Source organism: Sciurus vulgaris, assembly GCF_902686455.1.
Source record: "Sciurus vulgaris genome assembly, chromosome: 2".
In the NCBI taxonomy this organism is placed as follows: domain Eukaryota; kingdom Metazoa; phylum Chordata; class Mammalia; order Rodentia; family Sciuridae; genus Sciurus; species Sciurus vulgaris.
In genome coordinates, this window is record NC_136462.1 from 90,158,122 (window position 1) to 90,171,356 (window position 13,235).

Consider the following 13,235-nt stretch of genomic DNA (forward strand, 5'->3'; position numbering starts at 1 on the left):
AGCTTATACCTGATAAATACTTGTCACTAATGAAGGACCTAAGAAAAGGGAAATTTGACTGCTATTGATAATATATTTTTTCTCACTACAATTTTTTTTCCTTTTTTCTCAATAGGAATGAATACCTTGCTTTGTGCTCCCATTCAGACCCAGATGCAACAAAGAGAGGTATGAATTCATGCAAGTAACTTCACGTTTTAATCTCCATAGTTATAACACAAATAATGGTAATGGAGTGATTGAGGGATGACTTATGAAAATGAAAGCACAGACTGGGAAAACTTCCTGTCTTTCCATTAACTAAGAATAGTTAAATCGCTGCACGACACCCCTCCCACCTACCCCCACCCCACCACCCCGCTTTCTTTTTGTAGTTAGGGATTGAACCCAGGGGGTTGAACCACATCCTCAACCCTTTTTTATTTTTTTGTTTTGAGACATGTTCTCACTGAGTTGCTTATGACCTCACTAAGTTGCTGAGGCTGGCCTCAGACTTGAAATCCTCCTGTCTCAGCCTCCTGAGTCACCAGGATTATAGGTGTGTACCACTGTGCCCAGCTAACTTTGAATTTTTAGTTTTCTGAAACACTAAAATGTAAATTATTCAGATTTTAGAAAAAATTTTAACAACAAATCTTGTACAACATACCACACCATTGATTCAAACACACCAGTATCATGAAACCATCACTGAGAATTGTTTATTTGGAACATGTTGTAAATTACTTTTATAAAAATTTACATTTGGTCTGATATCATTTTTTTTTTTTTTAATTATAGTTTCCAATTATAGAACACATCCATGAAGGGAAACATGAAGGTGACCAGACAGTTATCTTTTCAGATGAAAACCGGATGGACCTTACAGCAAGTCACACTGTGATGATTACCAAAGGCCTTTTAGACTGTACCAAAAGTGAAAAGCCTACCAAGATAGATACCAAGTCCTTTCTGGCAAACTTAAAGCACAATGCTGAGGATTCAAGAATAAAAAACAAATTATCAATGGATCAAAGCACTTCGTCAGAAAAGAAAATAAATTCCAGCGATTTTATAAAAAGATTGAAAACAGGAAAATATAGTGTTTCTCCTTCTACAGGGCCTGATAAAGAAAATTCTGAGATACTTATTTATCCCAAAGAATCAAATTCTGCCTCTTCTACACACCAAATGCATGTACCTTTTAAGGTTGATAAAAATAGTAGTAATATTACTAGAATCTTCCAAGAACAAGATGAGGGTATGGATTTTACCCAGTGTCATACAGCGAATATTCAGACTCTGGCAACCAGTGAGGCCAACTTAAGAGCATTGAAAGGTGATATTACAATTTATGGCAATGACTGTATGGACTTGACAGTTAACCACACTGTACAGATTTTACCCTCAGCAGATGATTTATCCGAAAAAGAAAATCAAACTCAGAATGTTGAACTGGATGTTACAACAGTTTGTGAAGCTCCCGGAAAGGAAACATTCTTTCAAAATAAAATTAATGCTATTGTTCAAGATTCCTTAAACCCTCAAGACAAAATACATATTACCAGAAGTCATATCATAGAGTCAGAAACTCAAACAGTCATACAGATACCTAATCAGGATGCCAGGACATTGACAATGATTCCAGAATCTATATATTGTAGTCCAGGTATTCAAGGTTATAAGACAGTTTTTTATTCTAGTCATAATGATGCCATGGAACTAACCAAGTGCCTGTCAAGTTTGAGAGAGGAGAAAGATTTGCTGAAGCATGATGGTAATTCTAAAATGTGTTCCAATCCAGATGGTATCCCTCTTTTCATAGAGAAAACTATTTGTTCAGGAGAAGATAGCATGGACATTACCAAGAGTCACACAGTTGCAATAGATAACCACATTTTTAAACAAGATCAGGCACATGTACAGATAGCAGCTGCATCAATATCTGAGAAAGAAATGATGCTCCAGCATCACATAACTGTGTCAGAAGAGGAGAAAATGAATGTAAGTTGTAGCTCAGTTGCTAATATATTTAATGAAAGACAGAATCTGATAAAGCCTTTATCTGTTTCATTTACTGACCAAAAGACTGAACTCTTAGGAAGTGAAGATACGAATTTGACCAGAAGTCATGCAAGTAATTTAGGAAGTCATGCCCCTCTTGCATCTTATACTCTAGTAGCAAAAAATACCAGTAAATCTCATTATCAAAGCAAAAGCCCTTTGGATGAATGGGAAAAAAATATAAAAAATCATATCAAACCATCCCAACATCCAAACATATCTAAAAACATCCTACCTGACATCCAAAACAAAGAAAATCATCAAATTGTGAAGTTTTCGCCCCATCTTAATAAGGATCCTCTTCCATCAACTGACTTTAATCAGGACACAGCAATAAACCATAATATAGTCTACTCTGGTGCAGTTCTTGATAAACAAGTAGTACTAGGAAATAAGAGACATACAGTTTTAAGTGAGCAATCTTTGTTTTCTACCACAAAGCCACTGTTTGCATCAGAAAGACAATATGCTGTGAAAAATCATGATACTGCTGAGAATAGTCACCTGGTGAAATCTATACTAGGCCAGAATTCTAAACTTCCTGAGCCACAGAGGAAAAATTCAGATGATCCCACACCTAACTGTTCTCATGACAAGATGGCTGATGGTGTACAGGAGGACCAAAGTATGGATCTAACCAAGAGCCACACTGTTGTCATTGGTTTTGGCCCTTCTGAATCACAAGAACTTAGTGAGACTAATTTAGTATACAGGACCAGCCAGCTCACAGGAGTAAATAGAGAAGTCACTACAGATGTTGAAAAATGTGATAAAAGTCCTGTAGAAAAAAGTGACTTATTTATATCTAGTGATAGGGATGTATTAGATGACAAAAGCATACAAAAGCCTGAATTTCAGATGGAAAAGCAAAAAGTCAAAATTCATGGAAGGAGAAGTATTGGTGGGCTAAAAATTGATAAGACTATTGTATTTTCAGAGGGTGATGAGAATGATATGGATATTACCAAGAGTTACACAGTAGAAATAAAGCAAAGACCTTTATTAGATAAACTTGATTCACATTTGGCAGGAACTTCTAAAACCATTTTGTATGCATGTGGCCAGGATGACATGGAAGTCACTGGAAGTCACACAACTGCCTTAGAATGTAAAACTTGCTTACCAAGTGAAAAAACTGGTGGGCCAGTGGACAAAACTGTAATGTTTGTAGATAGTCTTGATGAACTAGAAATGACAAAGTCTCACACTGTTTTCATTGATTACCAAGCACAGGAGAGAACTGTACTTCCAGACACATCTACCTTTGAACTAGCTAAAAGGAAAAGCCTACGAAAACCAGAAGTGGCATCTATTGCTGAAGATGACAGGGTTTTCTTTTCGGAAAACAATGAAAGTGATCATCCAACAGCAAAATGCAGTCAGCTAGCAGGACTGGACGAATGGTCTAATGTTGGTCCTATAGAAAAAGGTGTAGCAGTTAAAGCTGATGATAGTGTGGAAGTGTCTAAATTAACCACTTGGGAAAATATCAATGATGTGCAAAAGCCTGGATTTGTGAATGAATATCTATCAGGTAAAAGTCAGAGAAGAAAAAGTCTTCGACTCAAAAATGACAAGACCGTTGCATTTTCAGAAAATGGTAAAAGTGAGATGACTATTACCCAGAGTTGTGTGGTAGGAACAAGTAACAAAAGTGCCCTAGAAGACAAAGAAGACTTCAATTTGGTGCCTTTGACCATAACATCTAAAACTATTTCGTATTCATATGGGCATGATGACATGGAGATCACTGCAAGTCACACAACTGCCTCAGATTGTAAAACTGACTTACCAAATGAAATTACTAGGCCTATGGATAAAACTGTAATGTTTGTAGATAATTACAATGACCTCGAAGTCACCAAGTCCCATACAGTTTTCATCGATTGTCAGGCCACAGAGAAAATGCTTCAAGAGTACCCTAAATTTGGAATTGCAAGAGGAAAAAACTTGAATGTTTATTTTCCTAAGGATGATACTTATATTCAAGAAACCATTCAAAAACAAGCCTTGGATGTAGAAAACAAAATTGCTCTTTACCCTAAGCAAAAGCATCATACAGTATCCCTTAATCCTACTAGTACATTGTCTGGGAATCACAGTGAAATGGAAATCAAATTCTGTGGAACTGCTATGGATGAAGAGGTCATGGAGAAAGTTGTAGATCAGGCCTGTATATTGGAAAAGGCCAGAATTGAAAGCTGTCACTTAAGTAGTACAGATAAAAGAAATGTAGATTTTATAAGTAGTCCTGTAGCTGCTATTTGTGAACCCATTGATAAGTCTTCCTGTTTATCAAATGTTATTTCCTCTGTCTATAATTTAAAGGGAAATATTACATCCTTACTTGATAAAGAGAAAGCCATTGATTGCCCAGTGCAAAATGACCTTGCCTGTGCAGATAATTTAGCCAGTAAATATTACTTGGACTCCGAGGGACTGCCTCTTTCTCCTTGTTCTTTGCTAGAAAAGAAAGCTATTTGTACTGATTCCAGAGGACATTTAAACTGTGCCATGACACTGCTCAAAGATGAAGATCAGATTGAGAAGCCTCAAAATCTGTTAGCTAATCAAATGTTAGTAAATAGTCAAAATCTGGGGGAGATGACTAAACTTAATTCAAAGCGTGTATCTTTTAAGCTTCCAAAGGATCAAATGGAGGCCATTGTTGATATCTGTGATGCTTCTCAGCCTCATCTCTCAACCCAACTTCCATTAGCTCAAAACAGACAGAATGTTGTCTGTAAAACTGAAGCAATACTGTCTAAAAATGGAAATAAGAGCTTAAATTTTATTACAGAAAATTCCTCTGCACCTACATATGAAAATGAGTCTAAAATGCTCAATAATGGGAAACAGTTTGCTATAGCCTATAAAAAAGAACTAGAAGAAAATAATCAAACAGCTATAGATTTTCACAGTAACTCAAACTTGACTACACAAATCATTCAAACCTATTCCAATGCTAGAGATGCATCAGATCATATTATTTCTAATGCTCCATGTCTTAGTAGTATCAACCCAAATATGAATAATTTGAATGGAAAAACTGAAGAGTTTTTAGATTCTCAAACTGTTCATATACTACCTCAAGAAGAACTACTTGAATTAGGAAATAAGGCACACCATAATATGAGTATAATGCAACCTACAGAAATACATAGTATTAACATAGTCTCCACCAAAGCTAAAGATAATTGGGATGAAGAAAATAAAAATTCTCCTAATGGAGCTGACACTACCTCTGTACCATTGAAAATGGTTGTTAAAGATAAAATGAGGAGATGTTCTTTGGGAATCTTTTTGCCCAGATTGCCAAACAAGAGAAATTGCAGTGTCACTGGTATTGATGACCTACAACAGATTCCAGCAGACACAACTGATTTAAATAATTTAGAAACTCAGCAAATCTCCAGCAAAGATTCAGACACTGAATCTGTTGCAGCTAACCTAAACTTAAGTCCATCTGAATATATAAATGAGGAAAATCTCCCTATATGTCCTGGTGAGATTAATTCCTCAGACACTATTAGCATAGAAATTGAAGAAAAGACTTTGATTGAGACATATCAAAAAGAGATTTTACCATCTGAAAACAAAATGGAAGGAACCTGCAATAACCAAAAAAGAACCTGGGTACAAGAAGATGATGATGTGCAGAATGAGAAAAAAATCATAAAATATGATATTAAGCTTAGTGATACTATACAAGATCAGGAGGTGAGCTCTGTCTTGACCTAAGAAATGTTATTGAGTTGGAATTCTTTTTTTTAAACTTGTGGGTGTTTTTGAATTTTAATCTTTTAAATATTTTTTTAGTTGTTAATGGACCTTTATTTATTTATATGTGGTGCTGAGATCAAACCCAGTGCCTCCCACATGCTAGGCAAATGCTCTCTCTACCACTGAGCTACAACCCCAGCCCTTGAATTTTAATCTTAGTATTAAGTCAAATATATATAGTTATGGGCCTGGAGAAGTGCTCTTGTACAGAATCTTCAAGAGTTAGTTGACTATCAGACTTTAGCATAATTTATAGTGACAAATAGCATAAAAAATAAAATGGAAAGTAGCAGAATTAACCAATGTTGAAACTATAATTCTAAATATTTTGTTACCTCTGGTGATTTATCAATGTTTTGTATATGAGAATCTCTTAGGAGGATACATGTAGTTTAAAAAGTCTTCAGTGTTATAAATAGTTGGGGAGTAAAAAAACATTTCTATTTAAACTGCAACAAGAAAAGGGTGACTGAATTTTCTTGGATAATGAAGATACGTAGAAGCTAAGAGTCCATTTCTTTAATGGATAGGAGAATGCACTGATCAAGCATTTTCATGGAGAAACATTGATTTGGATAACTTGGAATAAAACCTATCATTCAAATCAAGTTTTATAGGTGGGGAAAAGATTTACAAGCTTAAACTGTTAGGAAACCACATAAATGTCAGGCAGTTGTGCATACCAGAGACTTAGGAGGTTGAGGGAGAAGGATCAGAAGCCCCAGGCCCACCTGACAACTTAGTGAGACCTGTCTCAAAAAGGAATGGGGGTGTGGCTCAATGGTAGAGTGCCCCTGAGTTCAATCCCCAACAACAAAAGAGAACCCCGTAAGTTAAGCATAGAAGATATTTGAGATGATATTGGTCATGTTCAGAGTGGTATGGCTGTAGACAGAAGATAATTTCAGTGGTTTCTAAGATGAGATCATGAGGAAATAGTCATGAAGTTTTGAAAAAAAAAGTAATAGAGAAATCTGAATTATATTTTATGAAAGAATTTTATATTTGTTCAATAAATATTGAGTACCTGCTATGCCCTAGGCACTATTTTAGATGCTGGGATCCCATCAGTGGGAATGTATCACAAAAATCTTTTATGAAGCTTGCATGCTAATATTTAGGTGAAGAATATATTGTCTTCAAAAAACATATGTAAGTAAGTAGGTGTAGATGATACTTTAATCTGTGAAGTCAAATGATAAAAATGGAAATGATAAAAAAGGACCAAATAATTTATTTGATGTTAGTCAAGGGTAGTCTTAATTGATGAGAAGGAAAGTATCAAGTTTTCTGTACTCAAGCCAGGGCCACGTGCATAGTCAATATTCCAGTCATATTCTGCAATGATATAGACTTGCTGTTGGTGGCTAGTAGTTAAATAATTGGATAGGTTGACATTTAGTATTTAGCTCTGGATATAACATCTGAGAAGCAGTTTACAAAGTATGATGCAGAGTTATTTCCATATATTTTTAAATTACCTAAAGGCCTGGGTTGCCAGTCTAATTATTTATTGGGATATTTCATATGAATTATAGGTAAATTTTTATGTTAAAAGTAGTGTTTTTGTTAGTGTCCATCACTTAGTCATTTTAAGTATAATGTCATAACTATTCTGATGATGTTTCTTAATTGTTAATTTCAGATTTTCGATCACCATACTGAAGGGGATATAGATAAAAATGTTAACAGTGTATTGATTAAAAGCCTGAACAGGACCCCATCTAGTTGCAGCAGCTCTCTGGATTCAATCAAGGCTGATGGGACCTCACTGGATTTCAGTAGTAAGATCTTTATGAAGGCTAATTAATTATAGTCATCTGCATTCTTGACTAATGTATTTCCTAAATGTATTTCATTTAGGAAATATCTGAATGTTGCATAAGCCTTTTCAGCATTATAGAGTCTAAAAGTTAAAATAGTATTTAGTTTATTTTTAATTCTTAGTTATTTTAAGGAATTGAGAAGTGCTGTGGTATAGAGGAATAGAGTTTTCCTTCAAAGGCTTAAAACTAGTGGGTAAACATTGAATGGAGCCTTAAAAGTATAATAGATTATGCCATGCTAAATGACTGCCTTCCCAGAAACATCCCAGTAGATGGCCTCAAGATTACAAAACAACACACAAATCTGAAAGATAACAAAAATTTAAGTTCACAATTTAGATTCTACCTGTTTATCACATGAATTTGCTTTACTTCTAGCATACCGCAATAATCAAATGGAATCACGGTTTCTCAGAGACACTATTTGTGAAGAGAACTTGAGAGAGGTATGTTAAAAATATTTCTCATTTGTAATGCACTAAGTTTCTTGTTTTTTTAAGAATTTTTAAAATTTTATCTCAAATGTACCGAAGACTAGTTTTCTTTGTTCAGGTCTCAACATTGCAATTAATTACATGAAATATCGTAGTCCACTTTTTCTTTCTATAATTGAATACCACAGTCTGGATCACTTATTTTTCATTTTATTATATTTTTCATGGTGCTGGGGATTGAACTCACGACTTTAAGCATACTCTCACTGAGCTATATCCCCAACCCAAGACTGGGTAATTTATGAAGAATAGAGGTTATTTAGCTCATAGTTCTGTAAGATGGGAAAAGCATGGCACTGGCATCAGCTCAGCATTTGGTGAGGAGGGCATTCTTGCTAATAGGCACTCTGCTGAATCCTAAAGTGGCTCAGGACATCACATGTTGAGACAGAGCAAGCTCACTAACCTGGACCTCTTTTCATCTTGTTAAGCCACTAATGCATTCATAGAGGCTCACCTTGTCTAATCTTTTATTACTTCTCATAGGTTTCATTTCCAAATATCATTAACTTATGTAACTGAAAGAATTAAGTTTCACCATCAGTTTTGTAGGGGAAAAACACCTAGACAATAGCAAGTAGAAATGAAGACTCAATTCACATGTTTTTGTTTCTCTAAATTCTATCCTTACTGAATAACCTGAAAAATAATCTTAGATAAAACCTGCTTGTGAATAGCCTGCTAATCTGGATAATTTCATGAATATTTGCAAAGTAGTTTAAGCTATTTAGAATCAAGCAATTTGGTTATACTCTAAGTAAGGTCACCATGAATGATCATGCAAACATTTTTTATTTTCTCAGAAACTTAAAGATGGAAGAATAACAATAAGGGAGTTTTTTATACTTCTTCAGGTCCACATCTTAATACAAAAACCCCGGCAGAGCAATCTCCCAGCCAAAGTAAGTACAATTTCCTGGCAAAATAATTATCTCATTAAAATATACTTATACCCTAACCCTAGATTAAGTACCTTTGTTACCTAAAAAGTGGAATTTTTTAAAATCATGGAATTTTTTTTTTTGTATTGGGAATTGAACCCATGGGACTTAATTACTGAGCTACATTCCCTGCCCTCTTTGCATTTTATTTAGAGACAGGGTCTTACTACGTTGCTTAAGGCCTTGTTAAATTGCTAAAGCTGGCTTCAGACTTGTGATCCTCCTGCTTCAGCCTCCTGAGCTGCTAGGATTTCAGGCATACACCTGGCCCAAAATTATGGATTTTGATAAGACAATTTTAATCTCATCTTATTCTTTAACATGTTTTTTTACTTTCTCCTGATTATAAAAATAATGTGCTTTCCCCCATTTTAAAAATACAAGTTTAACAGAATTTTTAATAAACTTTTTCAATACTAAAAATATGTGAGATCATAAAATATTTGAATCATATAATAAAAAACTCAATATAAATGACTAATAGAAAACTGTATCCTTACATAGGAATATTGTTTCTCTGAAGTCTATCAAACCTTGTTTTTTGTTTTGTTTTGTTTTGTTTTTGGTGCTAGAGATTAAACCTTGGGCCTCACGCCAAACACATGCTGTTCATCATTCTATCCCAAGTCTGCCAAACATTTACAAAATCATTATGTGTTAAGCCACAAAGGAAACTAACAAATTGAAAACAGTGGAGGTTTTGTAGAACACATTCTATGATCTTAATCCAATAAAATTAGAACTAACAAAAGGACTAAAACATTCTCAGCCTCTTAGAGGTTAAGAAACACATTACTGGTGCAATCCCAGCGACTTAATAAGCTAAGGCAAAAGGATTACGAGTTTGAGGTCAGCCTTAGCAATTTTAGTGAGAACCTGTCTCAAAATAAAAAATTAAAAGGGCTCATAAAGCACCCCCTGGGTTCTATATACCAAAAAAAAAGAAACACATTTCTAAGATTTGGGGTGTATCTCAGTGGTAGAGTACTTGCCTGGCATACACAAGGCCCTGAGTTTGATCCCCAGCACTACAAATAATGAAACACTTCTAGATAACTCTTGGATCAAAGAAATAAAAACTGTTTAGAAAGCAAATGACAGAGAATATCTAATGTCAAATCTATTGGACATAAAGCGTAACTTATTTGGAAATTAAGAAGCTTGGCTGTTATAGAAAAGAATCTAAAAATAAAGATTTTTGTTGATGTTTTGGGTGTTTTTTTGGTAATAGAGGTTGATCATTTTACCACTTAGGTACATCTCTAGCCCCTTTTTTTAAATTTATTTTTTCAAAGGGTGTACATAATGGGCTGGGTTTGTGGCTTAGTGGTAAAGCACTTGCCTAGCGTGTATGAGGCACTGGGTTTGATTCTCAGTACCACATATGAATAAATTTTAAAAAAAGAGCATCCATTGACAACTAAAATTATTTTTTTTAAAAAAGGGTGTACATAAAATTTTGTTATATATTACCAATTTCCTTTCTATAAAGATGGCATTTCACATTCACCAGCAATGTATGAGGCCATTTCCCCATAGCATCACTAATAGATCATCAAGGTTTTGAATTTTCACCAATCTGATAAATAAGAAATGGTATCTCATAGCTTTCATTTGCATTCTGCTTATTACAAGTGAAGTTAAATATCTTTTAAGGACTCTTTTTATATCTTTTTGTGATTTTGATGGTTTATGATGGGAATTCCTGCTCCCCATGCTATTTTTTTTTTCTGTTCTAATTAGTTATACATGACAACAGAATGCACTTTGACACATCATACACAAATGGAGTATAACTTCTCATTTGTCTGATTGTACATAATTTAGAGTTACAAGGTCATGTAATCATATATGCACATAGGGTAATAATATCAGATTCATTCTGCTATCATTCCTAACCCCATGTCCCCTCCCCTCCCTTCATTCCCCTCTCTCTAGTCCAAAATACCTCTATTCTTCTCCCCCCACCCCTTGTTGTGAATTAGCTTCCGCATATCAGAGAAAACATTCAGCCTTTGGTTCTTTGGGATTGGCTTATTTCACTTAGCATAATATTCTCCAGTTCTATCCATTTACCAGCAAATGCCATAATTTCATTCTTCTTTAAGACTGAGTAGTATTCCATTGTATAAATACACATTTTCTTAGTCCATTCATCTGACGACGGGCACCTAGGTTGGTTCCATAGTTTAGCTATTGTGAATTGAGCTGCTTTAAATATTGATGTGGCTGTGTCACTGTAGTATGCTGATTTTAAGTCCTTTGGGTATAAACCTAGGAGTGGGATGACTGGGTCAAATAGTGGTTCCATTCCAGTTCTTAGGAATCTCAGTACTGCTTTCCATAGTGTTTGCACCAATTTGCATTCCCACCAGCAGTGTATGCGATACCTTTTTCCCCACATTCTTACCAACATGTATTGTTGCTTGTATTCTCGATGATTTCCATTCTGAATGGAGTGAGATGGAATCTCAGTATAATTTTGCATTTCTCTAACTGCTAGAGATGTTGCAGTCCTTTTTATTTTTTAAGACAGAGTCTCACTAAGTAGCTAAAAGTCTTGCTAAATTGCTTAGTTTGGCCTTGAGCTTGCAATCCTCCTGCCTTAACCTCCCAAGTCACTGAATTACAGGGATGCACCACTGTGCCTGGAAAAAGAAACTTTTTTTTTTTTTTTTTTTTTTTTGGGTGCTGGGGATCGAACCCAGGGCCTTGTGCTTACAAAGTAAGCATGCTACCAACTGAGCTATCTCCCCAGCCCTGAAAAAGAAACTTTTAATACTCACTTTAAGAAATTAGAAAATGAACAATAAAATAACCACAAAAATGTAGAAGACAGTTAATATTGGTAAAAGGTGAAGCTAATGAAATAGATATGAAAACTGGTAGAAAAGATAAATTCAAAAACATACTGTGAGAAAATGATAAAATAAGAAAATTCCTCAAGAGCCTAATTAAGAAATAATTATCTGTTGGTTGTTGCTTAGTGGTAGAGCACCTGTCTAGTATGAGTGAGGCACTGGGTTCAATTCTCAGCACCACATATAAATAAAAAATAAAGGTCCATTGACAACTAAAGAAAAAAAGAAAAAAGAGAAAGCTAAAATATGGAAGAGTAAGTTGTACATCATGGTTAGCATGTGCAGTCACAGCTACTCAAGAAGCTAACACAGGAGGATAATGTGAGCCCACAAGTTCTGGGTTAATGTGGGCAACATAGTAAGACTCTTGTCTGAAACAAACAACAACAAATGGAATATTAAGATTGAGAAAAAAGACTTGTTCACAGACTGAAAGAGAATACATTTTAAATCCATCAACTCTGACAATAAATTTTAAGACCTAAATGATTTTTAACTAATGTAAATTACCAAAATTAAGCCAAGAACTGAAAAATTAATTACCATTAAAAAGTTTATTTTTAAATTTACCATTGAAATTACCTCTAGGACCAAATGAGTACTAGCTAACTTTTAAAGAAGAAAACAGGGCTGGGGAGATAGCTCAGTTAGGCCCTGGGTTCGATCCCCAGCACCACAAAAAAAAAAAAAAAAAAAAATAGTGATCTCTCCTATCTGTGGTGTTGTATTAATTGAATATCCATTAAAAAAATTGAACCTTGAACTTTACCTCACATTTTATCACACAAATTAATTCTATACAATTCCAAAAACACTAAAGTGACAAAATTTAAAAACTGAACTTCATCGAAACCTTTTGTACTTCAGTCTCCAACAAAAAACCCTTTGTGCTGTACATGATACAACAAGAAAGTAAAAAGACAACCCATAAGTTTAGAAAAAACATTTAGAAATCATATTTCTTAAGAGGCTTGAATCCAGAATATATAAGGAATCTTACAACTCAAAAATAAAATCTAAAAATGGCCAAAGAATTTTAAGACTTTTTTTTCTAGAAAGATATGCAAATGGTAAATAAGTACATGAAACTATGTTCAGCATCATTAGCTGTTAGGACATGCAAATGAAAAGCACGGGAGCTACCAATTCAAATTCCCTAGGGTGGTTGTAATCACAAAGAAAATAGCAAGTGTTGGCAAGAATGTGGAGAAATTGGGCGGCTTTGGTTGTTGCTCAGTAATGGAATGCTTGCCTAGCATGTGTGAAGCACTGGGTTTGATTCTCAGC

At 34.7% G+C, this 13,235-nt stretch overlaps 1 protein-coding gene across 1 annotated transcript in view; it reads left to right on the top strand.

Annotated features, from left to right (window-relative positions):
- Positions 1-13,235, top strand: part of KNL1 (kinetochore scaffold 1) — a 60,652-nt gene that overhangs the window by 27,854 nt on the left and 19,563 nt on the right. The window contains exons 9-13 of the mRNA XM_079129011.1: positions 116-168; positions 781-5,763; positions 7,472-7,610; positions 8,031-8,098; positions 8,950-9,048. Coding sequence (XP_078985137.1) covers positions 116-168; positions 781-5,763; positions 7,472-7,610; positions 8,031-8,098; positions 8,950-9,048 — 5,342 coding nt within the window. The remainder of the gene's footprint in view (positions 1-115; positions 169-780; positions 5,764-7,471; positions 7,611-8,030; positions 8,099-8,949; positions 9,049-13,235) is intronic.